This window comes from Halichoeres trimaculatus, unplaced genomic scaffold (genome assembly GCF_033239565.1).
Source record: "Halichoeres trimaculatus isolate MK-OKI-2021-1 unplaced genomic scaffold, fHalTri1.1 fHalTri1_scaffold_15, whole genome shotgun sequence".
In the NCBI taxonomy this organism is placed as follows: Eukaryota; Metazoa; Chordata; class Actinopteri; order Labriformes; family Labridae; genus Halichoeres; species Halichoeres trimaculatus.
Genome location: NW_027437193.1, coordinates 28,896,913 through 28,920,702, shown reverse-complemented (window position 1 = coordinate 28,920,702; position 23,790 = coordinate 28,896,913). Strand labels below are relative to the sequence as shown.

Genomic DNA, 23,790 nt, shown 5'->3' with positions numbered 1-23,790 from the left:
GCCTACTGTTACCCACAATGCAACGCGCCTGGTCCCATATCAGAAGTGAAAATGGCAGAGAGTGGAGCAACAACAACCGGAGTAGCAGAGGAGTATAAATGTAAGAGCCATTTCTTTTTTTATCTTTAAATCCTCATCATCTCCACCACTGAAAGTTAATATAAAATGCTCTCTCTGGCAATATATTTACAGATAAGTTACACATGGTTTGTTTATTTTCTACATTTTCAATAAAGTTTTTTTGGGAAAAAAAGTCAGCCGTAGCCAACTTCCGTTTTCTTTGAACTGAAGACCAGCGTAGTATACTACAAAAATTAACCCAACTGAATAGTCATACTACATACTGCTTATGAAAGTAGTATGTAGTAGGCAGTGCCTACTACATACTACTTTCATAAGCAGTACACGTTTACATGGAGACTCCTGCAAAGATACTTTCCTTGCGTTTCCAAAAGCCACCAGCATTTACATGAGGACTGCATGAAAACGATCCAATACGACCCCAAGGGAACATGTCACAACGATGTAGTAGCCATGCCAGGCCAGTAGTTGGCGATGTGGATATATGTGTATGTGTATATATCAAACTGTATAAAACATGGGCGTAGTCTCGCCGTTGTCACCTGCCTGTTTCTCAAAAGGAAAATGAAGCACATCGGCTATAGCGGCCATATTGGTAGTGGCAAGGGCTTCGCGTACAGCCATAGGACGCCTGTCGGTCACGTGACCCTCAGTTGTGCCTCTTATTGGGGGAGCTCACATTCTTAATTTCCTCTGAACAGCCGAGTTGGAAAAAAATCACCTCCGTACAGTGGGTGCTGATAGTAGGAGGCGTTTTTTGAACCAGGCTGTAAATAGGTTAATTTCTGCTTTGCAAACAGCTTTTTTTGGCTTGGTGTTTATGTGAGCATACACAAGCAAACACTTGAGAAACAGCAGATTTTAGCACTTCTGCATTGTCTAATATTCTTAGACCGGAGGTTGCCGCTTGGTGTATATGCTACTTGGAAATCAGCCATCATTGTTGTGGTTGTTCTTTCTTTTTCTGCCATTTTATTGTGTGAGACGGTTGGCAATCCAACCTTGAGGTGCATTACCACCACCAACTGGACCGGAATGGCTTAACTGGAAGTTGTGGCTGTGCGGGCAACCTTCCCCCTGAGTGAAGTTGTGAGTGCACATGCAGTGACGCCAGTGTTTCACCCTGAAACACTCTGCTCTGTGTTTATATGAGGCTGGATGGAGGAGCGTTTTGAAAACTCTCCTCTCTGGAGAGTGTTTTCAAAAGTTTTGGTTTTCAAACAAAATGCAATGCGGTCTCATCTAAACGCAAGGCCAAAACACAAAGAAATGTTATCGGATTTTACCGTTTTTGGTGTTGTGTAAATATGGCCTGAGTCTATGGCTGTTTTCCTGACTGCATACTACACTAGCAGTGCCTACTATTTTGGCTGATAACCAGTATGTTGTAGTCAGTATGCAAAAACTTGCAAAATCTGCAGTATGCTAAAAATCTCCGGATGTCCTACTGATCCAGGAAAATTTCTGAATATGCAACGGACCAGTCTGTCTGGCATACTGTTTCCCATAATGCATGGCACTAACGCTGTTTGTCTATGTGGTGGCAGGTTTTGGTGAATTACCGCCATCTACTGGAATGAGTTGGCAATTCAACTACAACACAACAACACTAATGTTAGACGGTCTGTGAGATAGCAGTGAAATAATGCAAAGAAACATCCGTAAATCTTGTCACTGCTAGTTGTAAAGAGGTGTTTACTTTTAAAAATTCATTAGCCCATATAATCCACTAATTCACTTTTTAAACCATACGTGGATTATATAGAAGTGGCTTTTACATCAGCTGTAAAAAAAAAAAAAAATCCTTTCAGATTTATTTTCAGTAAACAATATAACTTTTGGTGTAAGGTTAGAACTCAAGAATGATGATTCTGTGTGTTATGATTAACAAAATAACTGAAAGGCTGAGATTTGCTCATAGATTGTTTTGTACATTTATAATAAGGCGAAAAAAAAAAACATATGTAGCTACGCTTCTGAAACCAGAAACCAGAGTAGTATACTACAAAACAGACCCAGCAGATCAGTCATACTACATACTACAAGCCAAAGCAGTCGGTAGTTTGTTGTACCTACTACATACTACTTTCACATGTAGTATGTAGTAGGCGGTTTGGAAAACAGCCCATGTCTTTTTCTTTGTTCTGTGTTGGTTCATTTTTTGCGGTCACTCTGGCTGTCCTGCTTTGTGTCTTGTGTGCTCCCTGTGCTTTGGTTCCTCTTGAGTTTTTGAATGTTTTTGGTTTAGTTTAGTGAAAATAAAAGTTTTGTTTTATCTGCATCTGGGTCCTCCTCTCTTGTTTTCCTGGGTTCCCTGACAAGCATAGCTCTAACCTTTAAACTATTTTATAGATTTGATGCTAGTTGCTAGAAGGCAGTGATATATACATATTTTTTCCACAGCTGTGTCTTCATTCTAAGAGGAAAACATCTTCAGAGTTTTACTTTGCATTCTGCAGCGCCTCTAAAAAATACAGTCAAAGGCAAACTTAACCAACCTCATGAATCTTGTTCCCCCTTCTCCTCTCTCGAGTCGTGACCCAGAAAGTGCGACTCTTGCTGTGACTGGTGAGTCCTGACCCTCTATTCGGGGGAACACCAGGTCCAGAGCACATCTGTATTCCGCCCTGGCTCTTGCAGCCGTGTTGTCAATGGACGGCGCCCAGACTCCCGAAGATGGATGAAGCTAAAGCCCAGCCTAATAACCAGTCTCTCCCCTCAGGGTGGGTGTAGCACTGCACTCCTCTGTCACCTGGGTCCCTGCACTGTCTCCATATTGACTTAGGCATTTCATTTTCATGCATTCATATTCATCAGCAGACAAACCTTTCCAGCTTCCATAGTCCCTGGGAAATATCTTTCCTGTATATTCATTCTCACTTTTCTCATTCTTAATCATTAGAATCATCCTGCTCTTCTGCTGTCTGCTTTTTATCAACTACACCTCCGTTATGAACTCCTGTAGCACATCAAAATAACAAGTGTGCATTTGAGTCAGCATCACTGTCTCCGTTTAACACAGAGTACGACGTTTTTCTACCCCAAAATGTCTTCCTCTTTGTTCCTCATTTTGTTTTTCCTGTCAGTCTCTGCACCATTTTTTTCTTTTTCCAGTGGCCAAACTAGAACATGGAAACAGAAGACAGAAGAGATATGTAAAGGTCATGGCACATTGGTTGTGAAGAGGTAGTGGTTTAATGTTTACAGGTCAAAAGCTCATAAGTTTAGGGTCAGCTCCTAGAGAGCAGAGAATGGAAAAAGCTGGAATCAAACATAGGTCAGAGGACACAGGAAGGAGGCGGATTGCCTTTCCATTTAGACTGGATTCTGGCTTTAAATCGGGGAACGCAAAGAACAAAAAGGATCTGGTTGCTGATGCACTCATGGCTTTAACCACACAGAAAAAAAATCAGGCCACGGAGAGAATGAGAGCCTCTCTACAATGTGTTGGGCTCAGTATTGGTATTGGACTGCGGCTCTTGAGCTGAAGTAGGCGAGTGCTTGTGTGGCTTTGTGTGGATCATTATCAGAGTGCTGTGTGGGAGACAGACTGCACGCTTACACGTTTTTGTTATTGTACGTGTGCGTTTGTCTGTGTGCATTGTGAGGGAGGATGTGCTCGAGCAGCAGCACTATTGTTCCTCGTCCTCCCCTCGTACTCTTCCTTCCTTCCTTCCTGCTTTCCTTCCTCCCCCCTCCTGAGGGTGTGGACAGCAAACAGACACGGGGACAGATTGCTTCGTGCTGCTCCTGCGTTTGTGTTCGACCTGTGGAGTCATAGGTGAGGAGGCTGAAAAATAAGGCCAGGTGGCTATCAAACACCTTCATGGCGAGCCAGCACCGGGGGCCGTGCCGCGCTGTGCTCTGCCATGTCACACCGTGGTGCGGCTCCTCACCTCGCCATTAAAAATGACAAATGCTCTTATCAACCACTTTCCCAAGTTAGCATCCGCTGCCCGATGCTCCAGAAGTGAAGCGGCTGCCCCAGTTCATCTGCTGAACTTTGGCACAGTTGGAACAGCCATTTATTAAGTGTGAGTCACTTTTCATCTGTGGTCTGTTTGATTTTTGTCATCGGAAAGGTTAGGGGTTGATTCACAAAGGGGCACAAAGGAGAGATACATAAAAGCAGGTCAGGTGTTTGAGGAGAAAAAGGACTTTATAAGCTTAAAAGTGAAGTTTGATTGTTTGGGACAATACAGTAAAATACAAGCTCCTATTTTTTAGAGTGCTATCCACTTCAACCCCTTTAAATTCACTCCTTTCATCAGGCAAATAAAGTAAAGCAGGTAAGAAATATGTAGGCCAGTGTGCTGTAAAGGGACAGTGCTTGAGTATTAGGTCATCCAGTGGCCCCGGGTAACACCAGGACCCACTCAGGCTCTAGATTAACAACTCCATCCCAAGTCTGTGGCTCCAGAGACTCAGGGAAACATTTCAAGCCCCAGACAGGTGTACGGTTGTGGGCTTCAGGGCGGAAACAGCCCCTTTCCCCAATCTTCTGCTCCCCCGTGGGAGGGAAAAAGCCCCATTGTGCTGTGCGCCATCTGTTGCGGCACACGCGAGCACAATGGGGGTGTCAGCAGCAAAGGGAAGGAGCTGATGTGCAACGCCTGTTTAATGTCATTAGACGATGGAGATGAATTTGCTAAAGCTATTAAAGAGAGTCTAAATTGCAAATAGGGTTTGCATATATGTAAGGATAATGTGAGAGTGAGGGAAGCAGACGCTGTGTGAGGCCTCAGATATTTCCAGAAAAAAAAAAAAAACACGATTGTTTCAGAGTGGATAAAAGAGAGCAAAAAAAGTGGCTTTCTTTAGATTTTAAAACTGACTCTGGGAGTTTTGTTTCCACTCACTTCTTCTGGCTTTAGTTTATGAAAATGTTTTTCTTTAATTCTCTTTTTTTCAATATAGAAAAGTTGTCATTGTATTTCACATATTAAGCAGGAAAAGTGCAGACCATGGCTCATGGGACAGCCTTCAAAACATTATCTCAAAGTGTCATCACTTTGGGTCTCTTCACCTGTGTATATCGCCTCCCATGGGTGCAGGCTTGGCTCTGTCTGAGCTCTGGGTGCAGTAGCACCAGCCACCCAACCGGTGGCGCTATTTCCCTTCAGTGAAGCGGACGTTGCTTGAAATAGGTCAAGGAAAAGTTTTGTGCTCCTACAATGCGAGGTGGGCGGAGCGGCGCTCTGCTGATTGGCTCGCGAGTTCAGCTCCCGGACACCGATTGGCCCCGGCGCTCTACTGGGGGGGTGCCATGAGCATGCAATGTCGGGTCTCCCTCACCCCTCCTCCTCCCCCTGCCCCTCGCACCCCTCAGTCCCTTACACTCCGTTCTTCCCCCTGTGCTGATTGTCACACATTGTTTACTACGGCTTGAAATGTGACTCACAACACGGGCTATCTGCTGGAGTACCGCTCTGACAACTGAGGGGATTCTTTTGACGCGCGCCGTGCGTCCTGGTAATTTGGGGACAGACAGGCTGTGGACACTACCCTCTTGCCATGACGGTGGATTTGTTTGCGCTTTTATGCGCGCTGGTCATCACATCTTCTGCGATGGAAGGTAAATAAGAGCTTGGGATTTTATTTTCTGTAGGTGTGGAGGTGTTTCTCTCCAGGACGCGCTGTGTTGGGGATGTTTGGATCATTTCGCGTTGGGCAGCGCTGCGCCCCTGGCACACAGGGATACAGGGATGTCACACACGTGGATAACAGCAGATTGCCATGGTTATCGCTTTATGTTGGAGTCCCCCGCGCTCTGCTCGTGGTGACTTACTCATTTAATAGGACTCGGCGGTTTCTTTGTGCGCGCTCAAATCTGTTTCTCCTACTCTCATGCTTACTCCAAGAGTGGAGTGCAGAACAGAGTGAGGCTCGTGTGGAAATTGTGTTATTTTAGCTTCTAATTATCCCAAGAGTAATTAGTTTTTCTCAGTGGGCTACATTTTCAGCGCCTGTCAAGTCTGGAGGGATTCATGTCACGTTTTTTCATTACTCTTCCTATAACACTCTATTTCTCCAAGCCCCTTAGCGTCGTTCTGTGGCATTTTGAATTGCTGAGACAAACTCTTTATATTTGACTGCGACTCACACTCCTCCAAGCCTCCTTGTAACCTGGATTAGAGTGTTTTCTCCCACTATTTCTGTTGGAACATGTCATGTCAACCTCCCCTTTATTGCTCCTTGTCCATCACCATCCCTCCTCCTCCTTGTCTTTGTCTTTTCCATCTCCTCATATTCCCTCTTTTCCCTCTCACACGCTCATCTGGACAAGCGCTTGTGCCACCAGCAGCTAATATCTCCACAGTTAAACATGTTTTTCATTTCCGCTGTGGGACCCTGGGGGCTGAATACTGTGCTGCAGCCTCACAAGCTGCCTGCTGGATGGATCTCCCAGCAGCATTACAGAAATAAAGTCTCTTATTTTACTGCACAGTAGCTTTTCCCCTGCAATAAAACATCCCCAGCTTCCCTTTGCTTCCAGTATCCTCTTCTAACAGACTCAAATAAGTGAATTAGACTCAGAAATGAAAGAAATTGAGTTTCCTCACATGCAGCTTTTCTCTTTAATCATTTACAACTCTGCTGCTCCTGGACTGTTTCCAGCTCCGGCTGTGCTCTGTAATTCGGTGGTGGCTTTCTTGTTTGCGCTCATCAGATTTCAACACAACTCTGGATACCAAGCCCCGGCACAAATTGCTACCTCTGAGAGCTGAGAGGATGGATATTTTAAGGTTCGAATGTTCAGTCACAGAGGAATGATAGCAGAGATGTTGATTCCGATAGATGGGGCGGAGGACAGGCGGGTCATCCCTGCAAAAAAAGAGGGGTGTGGGATTTCTTCTTTTTAAAAAGATGGGATGAGAAAGAGACAGATGGGCAGGGAGATGGCCTCAGTGTTACCACAGTAACGATGATGAAAGTGATTTCCTTGTTTGGGTAGCTAATTGAAAGGAGGTTGCCCCATGGGCGAGTTAAAATCTTCACTGATCTGAACTCCAATCTGTCGCCCTGTCATTTTCTGTGCGTTTGTGTGTGCGTGTGTGTGAAAGAGAGGAGCCGTTGACCACATTAGCTTCTGCTGTCACCCTTAATGTGATTATGAGCTGAAACTGGCCAACAATCACAGCCCATCAAAGATCTGTCTGTGTGCGCGGATGTGTGTGTTTTTGTAACTTTGGGGAGGGAGACAGCCTTGGAACATGTGTGACAGACTTTTGATAAATTTAATGAGTAATTTAACCTCCCTACATGCCTTTGATTGGGACAAATTGTTGAAATGTGGGAGGAATGTCGCAAGCTAGCATGAGCAGATAAATGGGAGACGGACTGAGATGAGAGAATGGGTTTGAGGGTTGAAAATGTTCAGTGATGCTGGTGTTAAAACTTTGATTTGTTGTATAAAAGCAAAAAATGAAGTCTCACACGAAAGAAAAATAAACAAATAAATCAGACATCTGCAGAAAGATATGTATTTGTAGTTATCTGAGGGCCAGGCAGAGCTAACAGAGCGGAGAGAGAAGGCAGGGATTTGCATGCCATTAGAAAGAGAAGCATGTGTAGCTCTCTGTTTCACTCTCATTTCTCTCCATTTCTCCCAATCATCTTCACCTTCTCTCTGCCCGCTTCCCTTTCTCCTCTCATTTCTCTATCCCTTTCTGTCTTCCATAATTCTCCTCACTAATCTCCCCGCTTCTCTCTTTTCCTCCCTCGTCTCAGGCTCAGGCTCTCTGTGGTGTGCGCCTGGTTCCTGCCAACAGCAGCAGTAATTCTCCCCTACTTACAGAGCCATTGCTTATTTCTGTTTGCCCTTAAACCAATTAGGCTTAGATAAGCCCGCTCATTTAACGGCCCGGAACTGGGTGGCGGAGGGAAAGAGGGATGAAACAGCGGTTGCGGTATAGACGGGGGGGACCAGGTGGAGATGAAAAGATGAGAGAAAGAGAAGGATGGAGGTCAGTAACTTTTAAAAAAAGAGACATTATAAACATGTTTTACAAATGAGCATCCTGCGATTGAACACAGCTGAGGAAGTAAACAAACACAGCGCTGTCTCATCAGCACTTGGGCTGAAACAGCAGCGTTCAGCCTCAGTATGATAAGAGAACATTAGTAATGTGCTGTAACCGCTCCCTAAAGGATGCTGTGTTAAGTACCTGTACTATACTATGGTAATGCTCATCCTCAGGGGGTGAGTGGATGAGATGGAGATTATTGTAGCTCCCTGAACAAACAATAATAATGATAGCTTAAGAGTGAGATAACAGTTATGGAGGTTGGAAGCACACACTGTCGAAATACAGCGATCAGGAGCCGGGGGGTGTATTGATTGGACAGGACAGAGGGCAAAATCCAGGCTAAGGTCAGGAAGAAAGTGTCTGAAGTGTCCTTGAGTAAACCTCTAATTCATCTCTAGGGTTGGTGTCTATGAACTGACCCGTGATCTGACCTCACTGTGCCCAAAAAATCACAACCTGCCTCCAGTTTCCTCATTATAAGTTTGTTTTCTTAATCAGAACAGCAAAGCTGCGCTGGATTTGTCTTAAATCTTACTTTGAGTATAATAACAGCCCTGCAAAGCTAACACACAGCTCTGCCAAACCACCATCTTGCTGCATGTTCTGCGGTTTGGCAGAGCTCAGTAGGCATTTGCATGAGACAGATGTCAGTTCAAGTAGGGGACACAGTCGATGATTGACAGCTCTTTGCCTCTCTCAGACATTATCATTAACTTTTTGGTGCACCTGATTGGACAAGAGGCCCACTTCAAGTGATTTATTTGCCCTTTTTGTCCGAGAATATAACAAGTGAGCTGATTTAGGGATGTCTCAGTCAGTGAAAATGAAAGCAGGAAAACAGGCCTGAAGGAACGCTCAGTTTAATGTTTGACTTCTTTTATTTTTTATCACTGATTCTTCATCATCTTAACACATCCACAGCTCTCAGGTTGATCTAACAGTTATCAAATGACTCAAAATGGTTTCACAAACCTAATTTTAGCTGTGAAAAACAAGCTCCTGCCTCTGTTAACTCAACACACACCGGCTCTGAAAGGCTAGTGCTGTATTACGCTGAGAATTCTCTGCTCTTAGCCGGCATAAGTTCTGTGTTCTTACGTGTGTGTGTGTGTGTGAGTGTGTGTGTGAGTGTGAGCCCACCAGCTGTGCCGAGGAGACAGTCTGTGAAAAGAGTCCTGTTGAGTCTCTAATGGATGTGAATGCAAGATTGCTCCTTTCCTCTGCTCTCTCATTTCAAATGGGGAAAAGAATGAAAACATAAGTGCGACATGAGTCCTAAAAAGACTTGACGGATTGTGTGTGTGTGTGTAAGTGTGTGTTAGCGCTCACATGAGCGTGCAAGTGTATTTTGGCCACGGGTGCTACTGCTGACCTGGGAGCACCTAAAGTAGAATTCAATTTTCCACTTGTTTTGTGGCGCTGTGTGTGTATTGTACGTTTGGGTGCCTGTGTCGTCAGCAGAGTGCTAAAGCCATTACGGCTGGCAGGGGCAGCAGACATGGCCTCATCCCATAATGGAGGCTTTATTTTGCCCACAGTGAAAAGACCACTGTGTTAAGGTGCGCTTATACGGCCTAGTCAGCTCCGACGACCTCAGGTGTAAACCCCTGCCTGCAGCTTGTGTACCTGCAGAGCTGTAAATGTGTTGTGGTGACTTTTTCTTCTGTGAAAGTTTTGAGCTTACATACAGGTAATAATCTGCCCTCTGCTCAGATACTGTGGTCTTTTAAGCTTCAGTGTACAACACACTGTGTATTTCATCCTAGATAACATAATCACCAACTCCTCACTGTTTCTCTCTGTGTGTTTTTTTTCCTCTTTCACTCTCATGCACGCACACAGTCCCCCTTGCAGCTCACCTTACCCCAGAGACATCTGAGCCTTGGGAAGGCCAGATGGTGGATGCAGGTTGGGGGGCTGGTAGGCATGTGCGCATTTTTGTGTACGTCTCAGTGTGTGGTGAGTTGTATCAAGGGACAGTAAAAAGCACAAACAGAGAGAAAAGGAGTGTGTAGGTACGCATGTTCCTTGTATTTGTACATCCTGATATTTCTTGTTGTCCTTCACTGTCTTTTGCTCGATCCCGTGTCCTGAGATTTGTCGCCTCGATGCTATCAGTGGTGTTAGGTTCCACCCGTCTTGCTTCACGCTTGGCCCTTATCAGAGCAGGTGGCCTTCTGTGGACAAAACAGGACAGACGCCTTATCAGCACAATCTCAGGGATAAGCAGACCCACGGACTCGGGAACATACAAGCAACATTAGAGCGCAGGATTGAACACGGTGACGCTCACAACACAGTTCAACCTCAAACTGTGTGACTCATCTGCTTCCCCCGTAAAGCCAGTTCTCTCTCAAATAGGAAAACACACACATGCACACACACACACACTCGCACTGATTTGATGCACACTAACGCAAAGATAACTCTCTGAGCCACACCTCGTGGAAAATGGCAATGCTAGTAATTGATTGGGCGCAGTGACCCAGCTTTCCAACCACTTGGGGAGGGAGGTGTGAAAAATGTGTCGTTTCTCATTATTTTTCCGTCTCAGGCCTTTTCCTCCTCCATTATCACCTGTCCCACAGATTGGGTGACAGTTGTTCAGTCAGTAGAGGAGCCTCTTCGATATTTGTTGAGTTGGGAGGTGAGAAGTGAAAGCATTGATTATTGAGTCTCATTTTCAGCTGTTCACGCAGCCTGGCTCTTGGGGTTTTGAAGCTCAAACATACACCATGTCTTTTTCATCCAGTGTCCTCCCAATGTCCACCCTACCCTATCTTTGTGTCTGCTGTTTAGGGATAGACTGATTATCGGCCGGGCTGATTATCAGTGCTGATCAAATTATCTAGCATTTTGAGGCATATCCACATCAGCCTTTTTTTTTTTTTTTTAAATCCGGCAGCTGATAAGAAATTAAATCTAAGACTGTGTTATTTTGACTCCCATACAGCCACGCCTCTCTGTCTGCAGTCCCTACTTTATCTCTAGCATTGTCTCAACCACAGTACTTTCTGATTGTTCACATGCAAAGAAGTTTTTTGAAAAACTTGACTTACAGCTGAAAACTGTAGGGAGCTATTTATTTTTTTAAAGTTTCCATTTAACTTTATAAGACAGATGCTGAGCCTGGGAGCTGTTTATTGAACATATGCTGAAAGGTGTTGAAACAAAATTAAGTGTTGGAGTTTGTATTATCCCACATTTTGATCCCAATATTTTCACTTTTATTACAAATTAATATCAGCTCCAAATATCAGTAATCGACCCCCTTCTCTACTGATAATTAGGGCTGCAATAATTAGTCAACATAATCGACTCGTTGACTATGAAAAATTCATCAACAAAATTTTTAATAGTTGACGTTAGGTTTGCCAACTTCGAGGCAGAAAAATAAGGGACACCCTCCGGTGTGTGTGGGGGGGTACAGCGCACACGTCCTGGGACTGAGTCACATGCACGAAAGCATGTAAGCGCTGCAGCCATAGGCTGACATGTGGCTGCCTACCTGTCAACTGAGCGGTCCTAGTGCCTGTAGTGCACAGCTGACCATGCAGGCAGGCAGCCAGGCACAGAGAAAACGGCGAGAAAAAATATTTGCATCTTGCCTTTACCTATGTGGCCGGGACAAACGTCTCATACAGGACGCGCCTCTTTTGGCTCAAATATGGGATGTCCCGGCTAATAGAGGATGGTTGGCAACCCTTGTTGACGCATCGTATTATTGGTTTTATTGTTGTCACATGGTGAAATGAAATACTATGTGGTAAATGCCCATCTGTAACGTCAGTTCACTGCATGAGGGGCCATGTTAATGGATACTTTTATGGGAAAAGATCACTAAGTCCATGCATGAGGAATATTGAGGAGGAAATATCTCCACCCCCTGATGGCGCTGTGCCCTGACGGAGGCTCTGCATCTTCAGTTTGGTCAGCCTGACAGCTCGAAGTTAAAGCACCTGATAACGTGATTTAGAGAGTCTCCTTTAAGTCTCCCAATTTAAACAGTTTTTCAGGATGAGGATTTTTCAGAGCTGGGATAGAGACTGGTGTGATCGTACAGAGAGCAAAGCAAGCCCCAATAAGCAAATAAACATTAGAAAACAAGTCCAAAGTCACTGAAAAGCGGTCTTGCCAACACTGCAAACAACAACTTAATTTTCTTGTTACCTGCTTCATTAATTTTAAGATTTATTTTTTTTATTTATTTTTTTTGTATTATACTTATATTTTGATGTCATCATGAATGAAATAAAGACAAACAAACAGACATGACACAGGGTTGACCAATCAGAGGTGAGAACCTAACTCTGGGTAAATGCAGTGAAAATGCAACACACAGGTTTAATTTTAAAGGCCTGAACATTTTAAAGGCCAAATTAGGTTGAAACACAAAATAATCATGATTAATCGACTAATTGAAAAAATTACCAAAAGATTAGTTGACATTAAAAATAATTGTTAGTTGCAGCCCTACTGATAATCATTATTGGTATCAGCCCATAAAGCTATATTGGTCTAACCCCGCTACTGTTGCCTGACTTCTTGCTTGCTGGATTGTTCTTTTCTCTATGAATATTAATTAACTCTAGAATACATTGATGTTTCACCCTTTGTTTCCCACCTTCCCTCCCTAACCTTTCCCCACTGAGAGTAATTGAATATTTCTCCATCTTCTCTCCTCTCTTCCCCACATCACCTGACTTTTTTTTTTTTTTAGTTGAAAACAGATGCATTTACGGTGCGTTATTGGGTTTACTACAAAGTAAGAAAGGAAGGGAAACTTGAGCCTGCCTTTCTGAAGATGTAATAGACACAGTATTGGCAGGAACAGGAAGAGGGTAGAGAGGCTGCTGGGGTTCTGGGCTTGTTGGAACAAAGAGCTTCATTTATGATTGTTATAATGAGATCTGTTTTTGGAGTCTGGCCCTGGATGACTTAATTTGACTTTTAAGCCCTAAGGCTATGGCTTAAGGGCCGATAGATGGAAGTCTGCGAGGCAAAGGAGAATTAGGAGAAAGGCGAGGAGGTGGGGATAGGGGCCACTGTTTATTTTTGTGTGATTGAGACTCAAAAAGTGTGGGAAAATGTTTTAGAGCCTATAATCAAACTGATAAATATATCCTTTCATCTCACTGTGAACGTTTGATAACTGCTCATTATAAGATCTTTGGATATCAGTGTTAATACAAAGAATCCATTGCTTCTCAGGTCTAAACGCACAATATATAGAGTTGCTACTGTACAGACAAAGAAAAAAATAACTTTGTGGATTCTTTTTTTTTTGCATTTTAAGTGAATCAGCAGCCCAGAGGAGGCAGCGTCTCCGGCGCTCAGAGGAATTAAAAGCAGAACGTTAATAGGCCTGAAATTACGGATGGTGGTAGAAGCTGCTTCATTTCTGATTAAATAAAAGCCGGCTCCTCCAAAGGCTGTTTCTCATCGGTACTGACAAGCACACACACATGCACACGCAAGCAAGGAAGTGAATGAGCAAAGACCCAGACACACATACACACACCTAGCTTTGATGTGTGGAAAGGAAATGAGCAGAGACAGAGAGCTAAGGGCCTGGGCCTGGGGCCTGTCCCATTATTAATGAGTAAGTGCCAGTGTCTCTCCCAGGTTCAGGACATGTGGACATATTTCACCACTCGCCACTCCATAAATGTAATCTCTTATTAAGCATTGGGTTCTTGGCAAGAAGCGAGGCAGGTAGAGAGAAATTGTGCATGAACATTTGTGTCTGTGTGTGTCTGAGTTAGCATGAGAAATGAAGATTGGGAGTTGCAGAGAAATGAAGTGCCTGCGCTGTGCAAAATGGAATGCCAGCTTCTTCGAGGAACACTGATGGGCCTGTAAGTAGCAGCGGTGGGAAGACAAGTCTTCACCCCGCAGTGCACTGAGTCCTTCTGCCAGGCAAATTTCTGCCTGCCCTGCACCGTCCACCTTTCTGGCTGGATAAGATGAGAGCTTTTTGGAGGTAATTAACTATTGATTCGAAGCACAGAGGGTAATGGGAAATGAGTGGACAGCCTCTCGATCTAGCTGCAGTTTCCTGGTGGGCTAGAGTGCGTTTAGAAAGCTGACAACCTGAGAGGCATTTCCTTGAAAGAGCCGAGGTCAAAGGTGGGTTTGTTTGGCTTTGAAGCTTTTCTGTTTATTTAGGCAGGCAAAAAAGCAGATAGGAATCAAACCTGGGAATTTCTTTTGGGTGAACTCAAAGTCTGACCAGATCAGAATGAGATTTGTGATCCTTGTCAAGGGAAAGACTATATAAAGTCAGTGTGCTTACTCATGTTTTAATGTTCTGATCAGGGATGGGAGTTTCAAGCAAAAGAGCTATTCCTTATTTGCTTAGTAACTAGATCAACCCCTGCAAGCCACCCACCCACTTACACAAACCTGCCAACATTAGGGAGAGGGCTCTTATGCTTTGCGCGTCGATCTTGGGTGACGAAACCTTCCATTGACTGTTGAACTGCTGACGCTCTGCACTATCCGCTGCATGCCTCCCTCTCACATGACTGTGCAGTTGTTGACGACTTGTGTTTAGGGATGGGTACCGAATTAGGTACTTTTATAGGTACCCACTGAATTCTGTCAAAAGTACCAGGTACCGATTCACGTAAAGCCAAAAGGTTGCATGTTTAGGTACCTAAATGCATCCTTGTGACTGTGTGGGAGTGGAAGAGTAGGTAATTTTCCATACTGGAATTGAACACAGCATAGTAAGGTTATATATTGAAGAATAAATATGTTAAATTGAAAAAATATACATACTTTATTATTAAACAAATTGATATTTTTTACCACATAAACACAAAAAAGTGCCTAAAATTGGTACCGTTGAGTACTGGTACCGATTGCCAGGTACCGGGCATTGGTACTGTAGCGTCTCAGTGTGAAAGGTACCCATTCCTACTTGTGTTACGCTAGACTAACCTTGCAGAGCTTGCACTGTGCCTCATTTTTAATTTTTTTTCAAGGGAGTTCCCGCACTTCGCAATCCACATTCGATCGTCTCCTTGTTCTTGTTTTGTCTTTAAATTCTCCAACCTGTTGACTTGTGGTCTGGCTCCATTCAAAATGTCAGTTTGCTGCCAAAGCTAAGCTAAATACGATCTGGTTTGGACAAGGTTTATGCTATTTTGAAAGTCATTGGGCATTTTAGATGGTTTCTGTGCAAAACTTCCTGTCCCGCTCAAACTGTGTTTACCTCCGTCTGTCTGTCTGTCTGTCTGTCTGTCTGTCTGTCTGTCTGTGATCAGCATAACTCAAAAAGTAACAAACTAATCTTGACGAAATTTTAGGTAAATTTTCAAAATGGGATTAGAAAGTAGTGATACAATTTTGGAGGTGATCCGGATCACCGTCTGGATCCAGGATTTATTTAAAGGATTCTTTATCATTGTGCGATAGGGCTGTTTTCACCATATGTGGATATAACTCCACCATAAATGGTCGGATTGCTTTGCAAAACAATACAAGACAAGGTCTCCATAATTTCTGACAGATGTAAAAGTAAGATCCAGATCCTGCCAATATTCTGGATACTGTTGTGGAAATTTTCCTGTTTCTGGTGAAGAATGAAATAGAGACTTCTGCCGGCCAGCAAGGTTTTATTTTCCTTTGCAAAGAAAAAGGTCAGTCAACACGCGAGCGGTCAAAGTGAAGAAAGACCCCGAACCTAGTTCGAGCTCAACATTTATGCTTGAGAGAAACGCCCCAAAAGGTACTGTTCACACCCCTCTGTCTGCTACAGGAAATCACATTGAGATCAGAGGCCTAGAAGTTGGGCTGAAGGTGTTAGAAGTTTAGACAGAAGACAAAAGGGTCTGGATGCTTATTGAAGAATCAGGAGATGGGGTGTCGCAAGGAAGCAGGATATGGGGCATCTCAAGCAGTGAAAACAAAGACAATAAAATTACCATTACAATTCCCCCTTTTGATTATTCATTAATCAGTTGATCACAACAAGAGGGAAAAAAAATAAAATAAAATAAAAATAAGCAAAGGAATTGATAAAAAAGAAAACTTAGCTAAACTAAACTAAACTAAACACCAACCAAAAATTCAAAAAGCATCATGTACAAAATGTCATCAGAGTCAGAGCTGGGGCAATGATGGGGGTCAGGAATGTGAAATGAAAAATGAATTTGAACTGCATTGTTAACATTTACATAAACTACAGTCACAGCTGTGGTAGTCACAAACATTCTAGTTTGGCAAATTGTCTAGTCTAGAAAACAAAGGACATGATGATGTTGATGAATAAACACAAGTGTCTGTATGCCGTGGAGGAACTTCAAAGACCATATTACTAGGGGTTGAATGAGAATCAATAAAGATGATATTTGGATGTGGAGCAACAACAATATTGTTTCTGACTTGTTTTCCAGCAACACCCAACTGTCACCAGGAATCTTCGACTCTTAGAGTTAGAGCATGTGTTGTTGTTATTGCATTGTCTGAGAGCTTGTTGCAGTATATCGTCCTTATGATCAGCAATGTTTGTGGAAACGAGGTGGTCGTCTTCTGTCTCAGAGGCTGTTGAGACTGTCTTAACATTTGACAGCATGTTCAGTGAAGTGTCATATGAGTTTGGTGGCTCATTGACTATGAGTCTGTGTTGTCTATACATATCAGGGTTTGGATATTCAATTTCATACCAATATGGGTTTGCATCAGTGGATGTCACATTAGAGATGGTGATCTGGCTCCATTGGAAGTTGGAAGTTTTGCTATTGTGATACGGGGTCTCTGTTTGGAGCAAGGGTTTTGTCAGTAGCGGCCACAATCAGGTTCCAATCGTGTGGGCCACAGGGGTCTCTGCATTGGTACTTGTCATATTTGGCAAAATATGCACAAATTGGACTCGATTGCCCAATTTCAGATTCAGCAGTAAAGTAGGTAAATGTTGTCCTTTTGTCAGAGGGACAGTCTTGGCAGGTTTGTAGGTGTAGGCTTCCATCATTATTGCTGAAAATTATAGGGTGAAGATCAGGTGGTATGTGGTGTAGTTTAATGGGAAGACGTTTTTGTTGTCAATCCTTCTCGTCTAGTTGTCGTCTGGTGAGTTCACGGTTGTTTCTTATGCTGTGCTCTCATGTGCTGGTTCCTCCTTGCACTGTCTGTCCTCCTCTGGTCTGGTCTCGTGGTCCTCAATTGGTTGTGTCTACACGGTCCTCCTCTAGTCTGCGTGGTCCTCAGCTGGTCAGCGTGTTCCTCCTCTCGTCTGGTCTGCAAGGTCCTCCTGTCGTCTGGTCTGCTCTGTGGGCTCAGGAACCTTCCTGCAGTGGCTGGTGTGAATTCACGTGGTCCCCTCAGTGATCTTCATGGCAGCATGCGTTGTCAGGAGCATCTGGGATGGGCCTTCCGTCTTAGGTCCTTTACACCACCCGGTCACCAGCCTGGAACCATGGAGCGATGCGGAAACTGGTGGTGGAAGGACTTACTTCACCTGCTGGGAGATTTGAGAAAAAGTAGAAGATAAGTTTTTGCAGTATTATATCATGTCACCCTCAGGTAGGCCAGTGGAGGGGAGTGACCTGGTTGCAGGCTTCACTCCGAGTGATGGGGGTTCTGCCAAAAAAGAATTTCAAAGGGACTCATGTTCACTCTGGACCTTCTCCTCATCCCCATTTGCATCAAAACAACAGACAGAGCCTCTGTCCATGGCAGTCCTGTTTCCTCAACAACACTTGGCCCCATTAGATTTCAGAGTGCCTCTTATCTTATTCCATAGCACCTCCACTGGCAGGATGGTATGCATAATGTTGACTGAAGTCACTGGCAAGAAATTAACTGATTTATGTTACTGCAGAATCAACAAAATCCTAAACAAGACAGTTCTATGAAATCCTAATCAAATGTTCTAATGGTCTGTCTGGTGGTGGTGGTTGTGGTGGTGGTAGTGTGTGTGTGTGTGTGTGTGTGTGTGTGTGTGTGTGTGTGTGTGTTTGTGTGTGTTTGTGTGTGAGTGTGTGTGTGTGTGTGTGTGTGTGTGTGTGTGTCCGTGTGTGTCCGTGTGTATGTATGTGTGTGTGTCTGTGTGTGTGATGGTTTTTGCTCTTACCTGTGTTTTGTGTTTCACAAAACAAACACAATTAAGAAAAGAAAAAAATTCTGCTCATAAAACTGAAAAACCCTTTTGGTGAACCATTGTTGAGTGATGGCGCCCAGTATTCCCCCTCTTGACACATGGCCCAATCCATGTGTCAATTTTTGCAAAGTGTGTAAGGAAAACTTTGGGTAGGCGATGTTTGTATCTGGTCCCTCTCACACTGCGTCCTCATAGGATCTCCACGTCTTTCCTTTGGTTGTTAAAGGACTGTATTGCCGTGAGGAGCTGGGAATAGAAATTGGAGTCGAAGCTAATCAAGAATCAAGAATCAAGAACACTGGGTTGGAATGCATCTCATTTTGTCGTAGCATCACTACTTGAGTTTCCTAGAAAGAAGAATTCTGAATTATTAGAGTGTGATAAAAGGTTCACAGTTTTTTCATGAGACAGACATCATACTTACTGACAGCCTACAGAGTCTTAGTGACCTCCTGTAGGGCTGTAATAACTGTAGCTCGATTCTTCAGACAAATGGAAAAAAAAAAAAATTATTGAACAATTTAGAAGTGCTTTAGGTACCAGCTGGATTTTCTCTGAGTGTGCACAACAGATGTTAAACTGAAAACAACACTGCCGTGTCAATGTACGAAAGATCGGTCAGATGTTTCTTGCCTATCAGCAAACGCGCGTACATGATGTCATAATGGGCCCCAGCCTTTATGGTTATCTGATGTTGCATGTGTGATGTGTGGGACCAAATAGTTAATTGTGTACATGTCATATTAAACTGGTGTAAGACATATCTGTTGTGTTCGATAACAGTGTGACAAATCAAGTCTGTTGAATCTTTCTCTCACCCAACTTTCCTCATATGGTTCATCAGATCCTGGTGACACATTAAAGGTACACTGCAGGTCCTCTGGTGTCATGAAATCTATTGCAGCTGTTGAAACTGTTTTTCTAGCTTCTGTGAGAAGCTCAGGAGAAGCAGCGAGTGATTGCAAATCATTGATATGTATATCAGGTTTGGGGTGTGGTAGACAAAAGAGTGTGAGAGATTTGGTTTCAGGTCAGATAGTCTGTGAACTTTGACACCTCCTAGGGTTGAGATCAGACAAATGCCAAATTTGCACATCAAGTCCCTACCCATCAGGTTGATGGGTCAGACTTCACAGAGCAACGATGCATGTTTGAAACTCATGGTTAACTCACCCCCACACTTGAGTGGGATGGTAATGTTTGTCTAAGCTGATCAACAGAGTACACATAATCTCGAGTTAGCAAAGGTTCTGTTTTTCTAGTTAATTCTAAAGCTTTACCCACAGTCTGTGGAGTAAACCAAAAGTACAAAATTTCGTTCTGCGATAATCCAATGTATGTTGCCAAAAATTCTTGAAATGATCAGATGTGTGCTGGACAAATTTTGGAGCAATTATATGTTTGTTGCTAAAGCTCTCAATAGACTGTGTATTAATCTGCTCAGTATGTTTGTGTGAGTGTGGTGCAGTACCTCCTTCAACCTCACAAGTTAGCTTGGCTTGTCAGCTGGAGTCCATCCTTCTCCAGCAACCTTCAACCATTTTGAGTCCGACTGGTCTGCATGAGTTGATGAGATGTTTCTGTGGTCAAACTGTAGAGTTGGTGGTGAAGCAGGCATTTCAGAATGAGCTTCCTCTGAGGTCTTCCTCTTTTCTTTTTGTTGTTGTCTGTTGAGTCTGTTTCTTTTCCCTCCTTGGGTATTGTAGAGTTGTGCAGTGATGGAGCTGAAGGATGAAAAGATGGGTTGCTGTTGAGGTCTGGATCCTGCTTCAAAGCGGTCATCTGTGAAAAATATAGGAGACAATCTGCAAGGTTTGGTGTCCTTGCTTTTGTTAATTTTGATTTTCACTGGTTTCAATTTTTTTCCACACGAAAAGAGTCATGTTTCTACAGTGTTTTTCTAGTTCATGACTTGCATCTCCTTCCCGCGTCCATGAACTCTCTTTTTGACCTTCCAAATATTCAATTCCATTTTTTTTTCTTTTTAGACAAACTTTTCTATTTTTCCTTTTTTATTTTATTGTTGTTGTTTGTTTTTTTATTGTTGTTTCGTTCTTCTTTTCGTTTCCTTTAAGTTTCCTTCTAAATTTGGTGTGTTTTTTAACCTGAGGGATCCCCCTATTGGGAATCCAAACTCAGTTGTCTAGACATCTAAAAATTTTAGACTTTTATCCCCGTTTTTCCTTCTCATAATATCCACAATATGTCCCACCGGAGGTCCAACCTCACGGATTTTACTCCACATTCCAAATGTGGAGGCCGTATACGACTAAATCAACACAGACGTCTCTATGCAGACCGCTTCGTTATAAGCTACAAGCGATAGAAAAGCCAAAAGCAAGAATAGCTTTTTTTTTTTTTTTTCACTTCTAATTTGTTTTTACAAGCAACAAGCGAGAATAGCTTTCACTTCTAATTTGTTTTTACAAGCAACAAGCGAGAGTAGCTTTTTCACTTCTAATTTGTTTTTACAAGCAACAAGCGAGAGTAGCTTTCACTTCTAATTTTTTTTACAAGCCACAAGCGAGAATAGCTTTTTCAAAAATTGTGGATATCATGAGAAACGAAAAACTAGTAATGCCAAATTCAAAACCCAATTTTTAAAAAAATCATTTAAAAGCCAATATTTCAGTGCTCACCAGATAAATTTAGCTGAACTTGCACTCGTAAAATCCCAGCAGCAACGATCTGGGGTGTCCACGGACAGTCCTCCCTTCTCTAAAAGGATTTGAGGTTGGAGGCTGGAAATCTTTTTTCTTCCAGGATGGCCTGTTCACTGTCCGTGTCCTGTCCCAGACGATTGCTTGAGGGATCCCACTTCTGACACCAAGTTGTTGTGGAAATTTTCCTGTTTCTGGTGAAGAATGAAATAGAGACTTCTGCCGGCCAGCAAGGTTTTATTTTCCTTTGCAAAGAAAAAGGTCAGTCAACACGCGAGCGGTCAAAGTGAAGAAAGACCCCGAACCTAGTTCGAGCTCAACATTTATGCTTGAGAGAAACGCCCCAAAAGGTACTGTTCACACCCCTCTGTCTGCTACAGGAAATCACATTGAGATCAGAGGCCTAGAAGTTGGGCTGAAGGTGTTAGAAGTTTAGACAGAAGACAAAAGGGTCTGGATGCTTATTGAAGAATCAGGAGATGGGGTGTCGCAAGGAAGCAGGATATGGGGCATCTCAAGCAGTGAAAACAAAGACAATAAAATTACCATTACAATACCAAGATCAGGAATATGAAATTTGTACTACATATTATTGTACGAACCTGCAACTAACACCAAATTGTAGCAGACAGTCTGCTGAAAGGGAGTATAACATTAAAGTCGGACTGAAGTATTGCATCACATTATGCTTGGCGGAGGTCTGTGCGCTCTGATTGTTTTTTTTCTTTTTTTTTTTTGAGAAATTGTCGCGTAAAAGCTCCTAAACAACTATTTGAATATTTGAAAATCATTGCCCATCCCTAGTTTTGATGAACAATTTGATAAACTCAAGCCCACGTTGGACTATTGAACCCTCCTCCCCTTCATGAATAGTTATGATGACAAGGGTGAAGGTGACTTATTGTAATGCAACCTGAGATCACCTCACAACCAAACCTCCTTCAATCATAAATCATGCTGAACTTTTGAAAAGTATATCTAATAGAAGATGCAGAAGTTAATATGTGACAAAGAAATGTCCCTCATGAAGATGTTCTGGGTATATTTCCTCTACCCTGTTCATCCTTAGCTGTATTCTCTGTGTTAGAGGGAAGCTAGAGGACAAGGATTAGTGCTCATTTGTGCACAGAACAGAGGCGAAGAAGGACACAGAGAAAGAGAGAGGATAGGCCTGTATCTGCCTACCATCTTATTTGTGCTAATGAGGAGGCTGGCGGTTCTGGCTGCTAACCCCTGAGCACATCCAGCCCTTTAGAGTGTGTATGACTGCATGCATTCATCTCCTTGGATGTCTGTGGGGACCCTGATTTGCCTTTTCTTTATAAAACCTCTGTTATAATGAATGTTCTGAGGAAGTTTGGCGCAGTGGGTCAGGGCAGTGTGTGTGTTTGCTGGTAGCGTGAGCTTGTTTGTGCTGCTAAATCAATGAGGAATGTCTTGATAGAGTTAGTTAGCATAGCAGTCTTAGTAATGCGCTCCTAACACAAACCTGTTCTGTAATGGGGTGCACTGAACAGAAGAAACTCCATGCCCCCTCTCCAGTCTTCCCCTCCCTCCTCATCCCTTTTTCCCTTTCTTTCCCTTTCCTGCTTCCTTCCAAGGCTGGGCGTTTAAAGCGGCGTGCCTTTGATGTTCGCTTCACGCACTGTTAGACACCCACTCATCAGACTGACACTGATGTCTGGGTGGAGTCACAGCCATTTCTGAGATCTGGTGAAATGAACTGATGGAATATACTGTACACACACACACACACGGCGCACAGTCAGGTAGTTTTAAATAAGGTACGGTGGATTGTGGACGTGAGTAAACAGACATGCTGGTTAAGATGCGCCGTTGCTGTTCCTGCTCTCAGCTGATGATGTGTCAGGATGACAAACGTTCCCACTAAACAGAGCTGAACGTGATCGTTCAGTGGTTTCCCTGGCTGTGTTTTACAACAGTGTCACATCAGTTTCTGGGAAAATTTCAACAATATCAAAAAAATACATGCTTGACATACAAGTGATGTGAGATTATCAATGCATTTTAAACAAACCTGCCCGCTTCTATCATAATATAATATTCTGGATCTAAATGCAGACTTGCGCAGCCTTGGATTTTCTCCCCAGGTTCAGTAAATGATAGATCATTTTTGAAGGCTTAACTTTACAGAAAGACAGTGAACTGAACGTGCTTAACCCTGTACTGCACAATAGAGTCAAGTTTCTTTATTCATCTTGCAGATTGTGTGATAAAAATGCCATGTTTGAGAAAGCCCTTCTATTAGATTTAGCTCTTGAGGTTGAGGTCTGAGTCTGTGCAGAATACACATTCACAGTTTAATGAATGAGTTACAAACAGAAATCCTTGATAATTAAAGAAGACATGTATAGATAAGCAACACTTCCACTGTCTCAACAAGATTGACCCTTGACAAGGCCGTGTTTCTTTCTCATCACTTACGGCTGAAATACACCAGATGCATCTGCAGTTCGTGTCCACTCTGTCATAGCAACAGATCATATAGCTCTCCATTCAAGTCGATGTGTCAACTTACACCGGATCCGTTCCGTTACAGTCTGTCTGGGTAGCTGGTCCATCATACGCAGACATCCTGTTTTTGCCGGACACAGAGCTGTGATGCATAGATTCAGTGTAGGAAAGATCAAGCGGAACCGGACGTCATGGCCGGAAATTACCTAAAAACACCCAGTGACTTTCAAAATAAAACAAATCATGTCAAAATTTGTTCATATTTAGCTTGACAACAACAACAAAAGGACATAATAAGCAGAGCCAGACCAGGAGTCAACAGGTTGGAGGTTTTACAGCCCAACATGAATGAAGAGAGACTTTTCAATGGGGAGGGAAGTGTGGGAACTTCTTGGTCTCGCGACTAAAGCTGTTTGTCAGTCATACAGCTTGTTGGACT

At 43.2% G+C, this 23,790-nt stretch overlaps 1 protein-coding gene across 2 annotated transcripts in view; it reads left to right on the top strand.

Annotated features, from left to right (window-relative positions):
• The first annotated feature begins 5,404 nt into the window (after positions 1 to 5,404).
• ephb1 (EPH receptor B1) overlaps positions 5,405 to 23,790 on the top strand; it is a 264,549-nt gene continuing 246,163 nt past the window's right edge. For both annotated transcript variants that reach the window (XM_074687825.1, XM_074687824.1), the window contains exon 1: positions 5,405 to 5,656. In XM_074687825.1, coding sequence (XP_074543926.1) covers positions 5,596 to 5,656 — 61 coding nt within the window. In that variant the 5' untranslated portion in view covers positions 5,405 to 5,595. The remainder of the gene's footprint in view (positions 5,657 to 23,790) is intronic.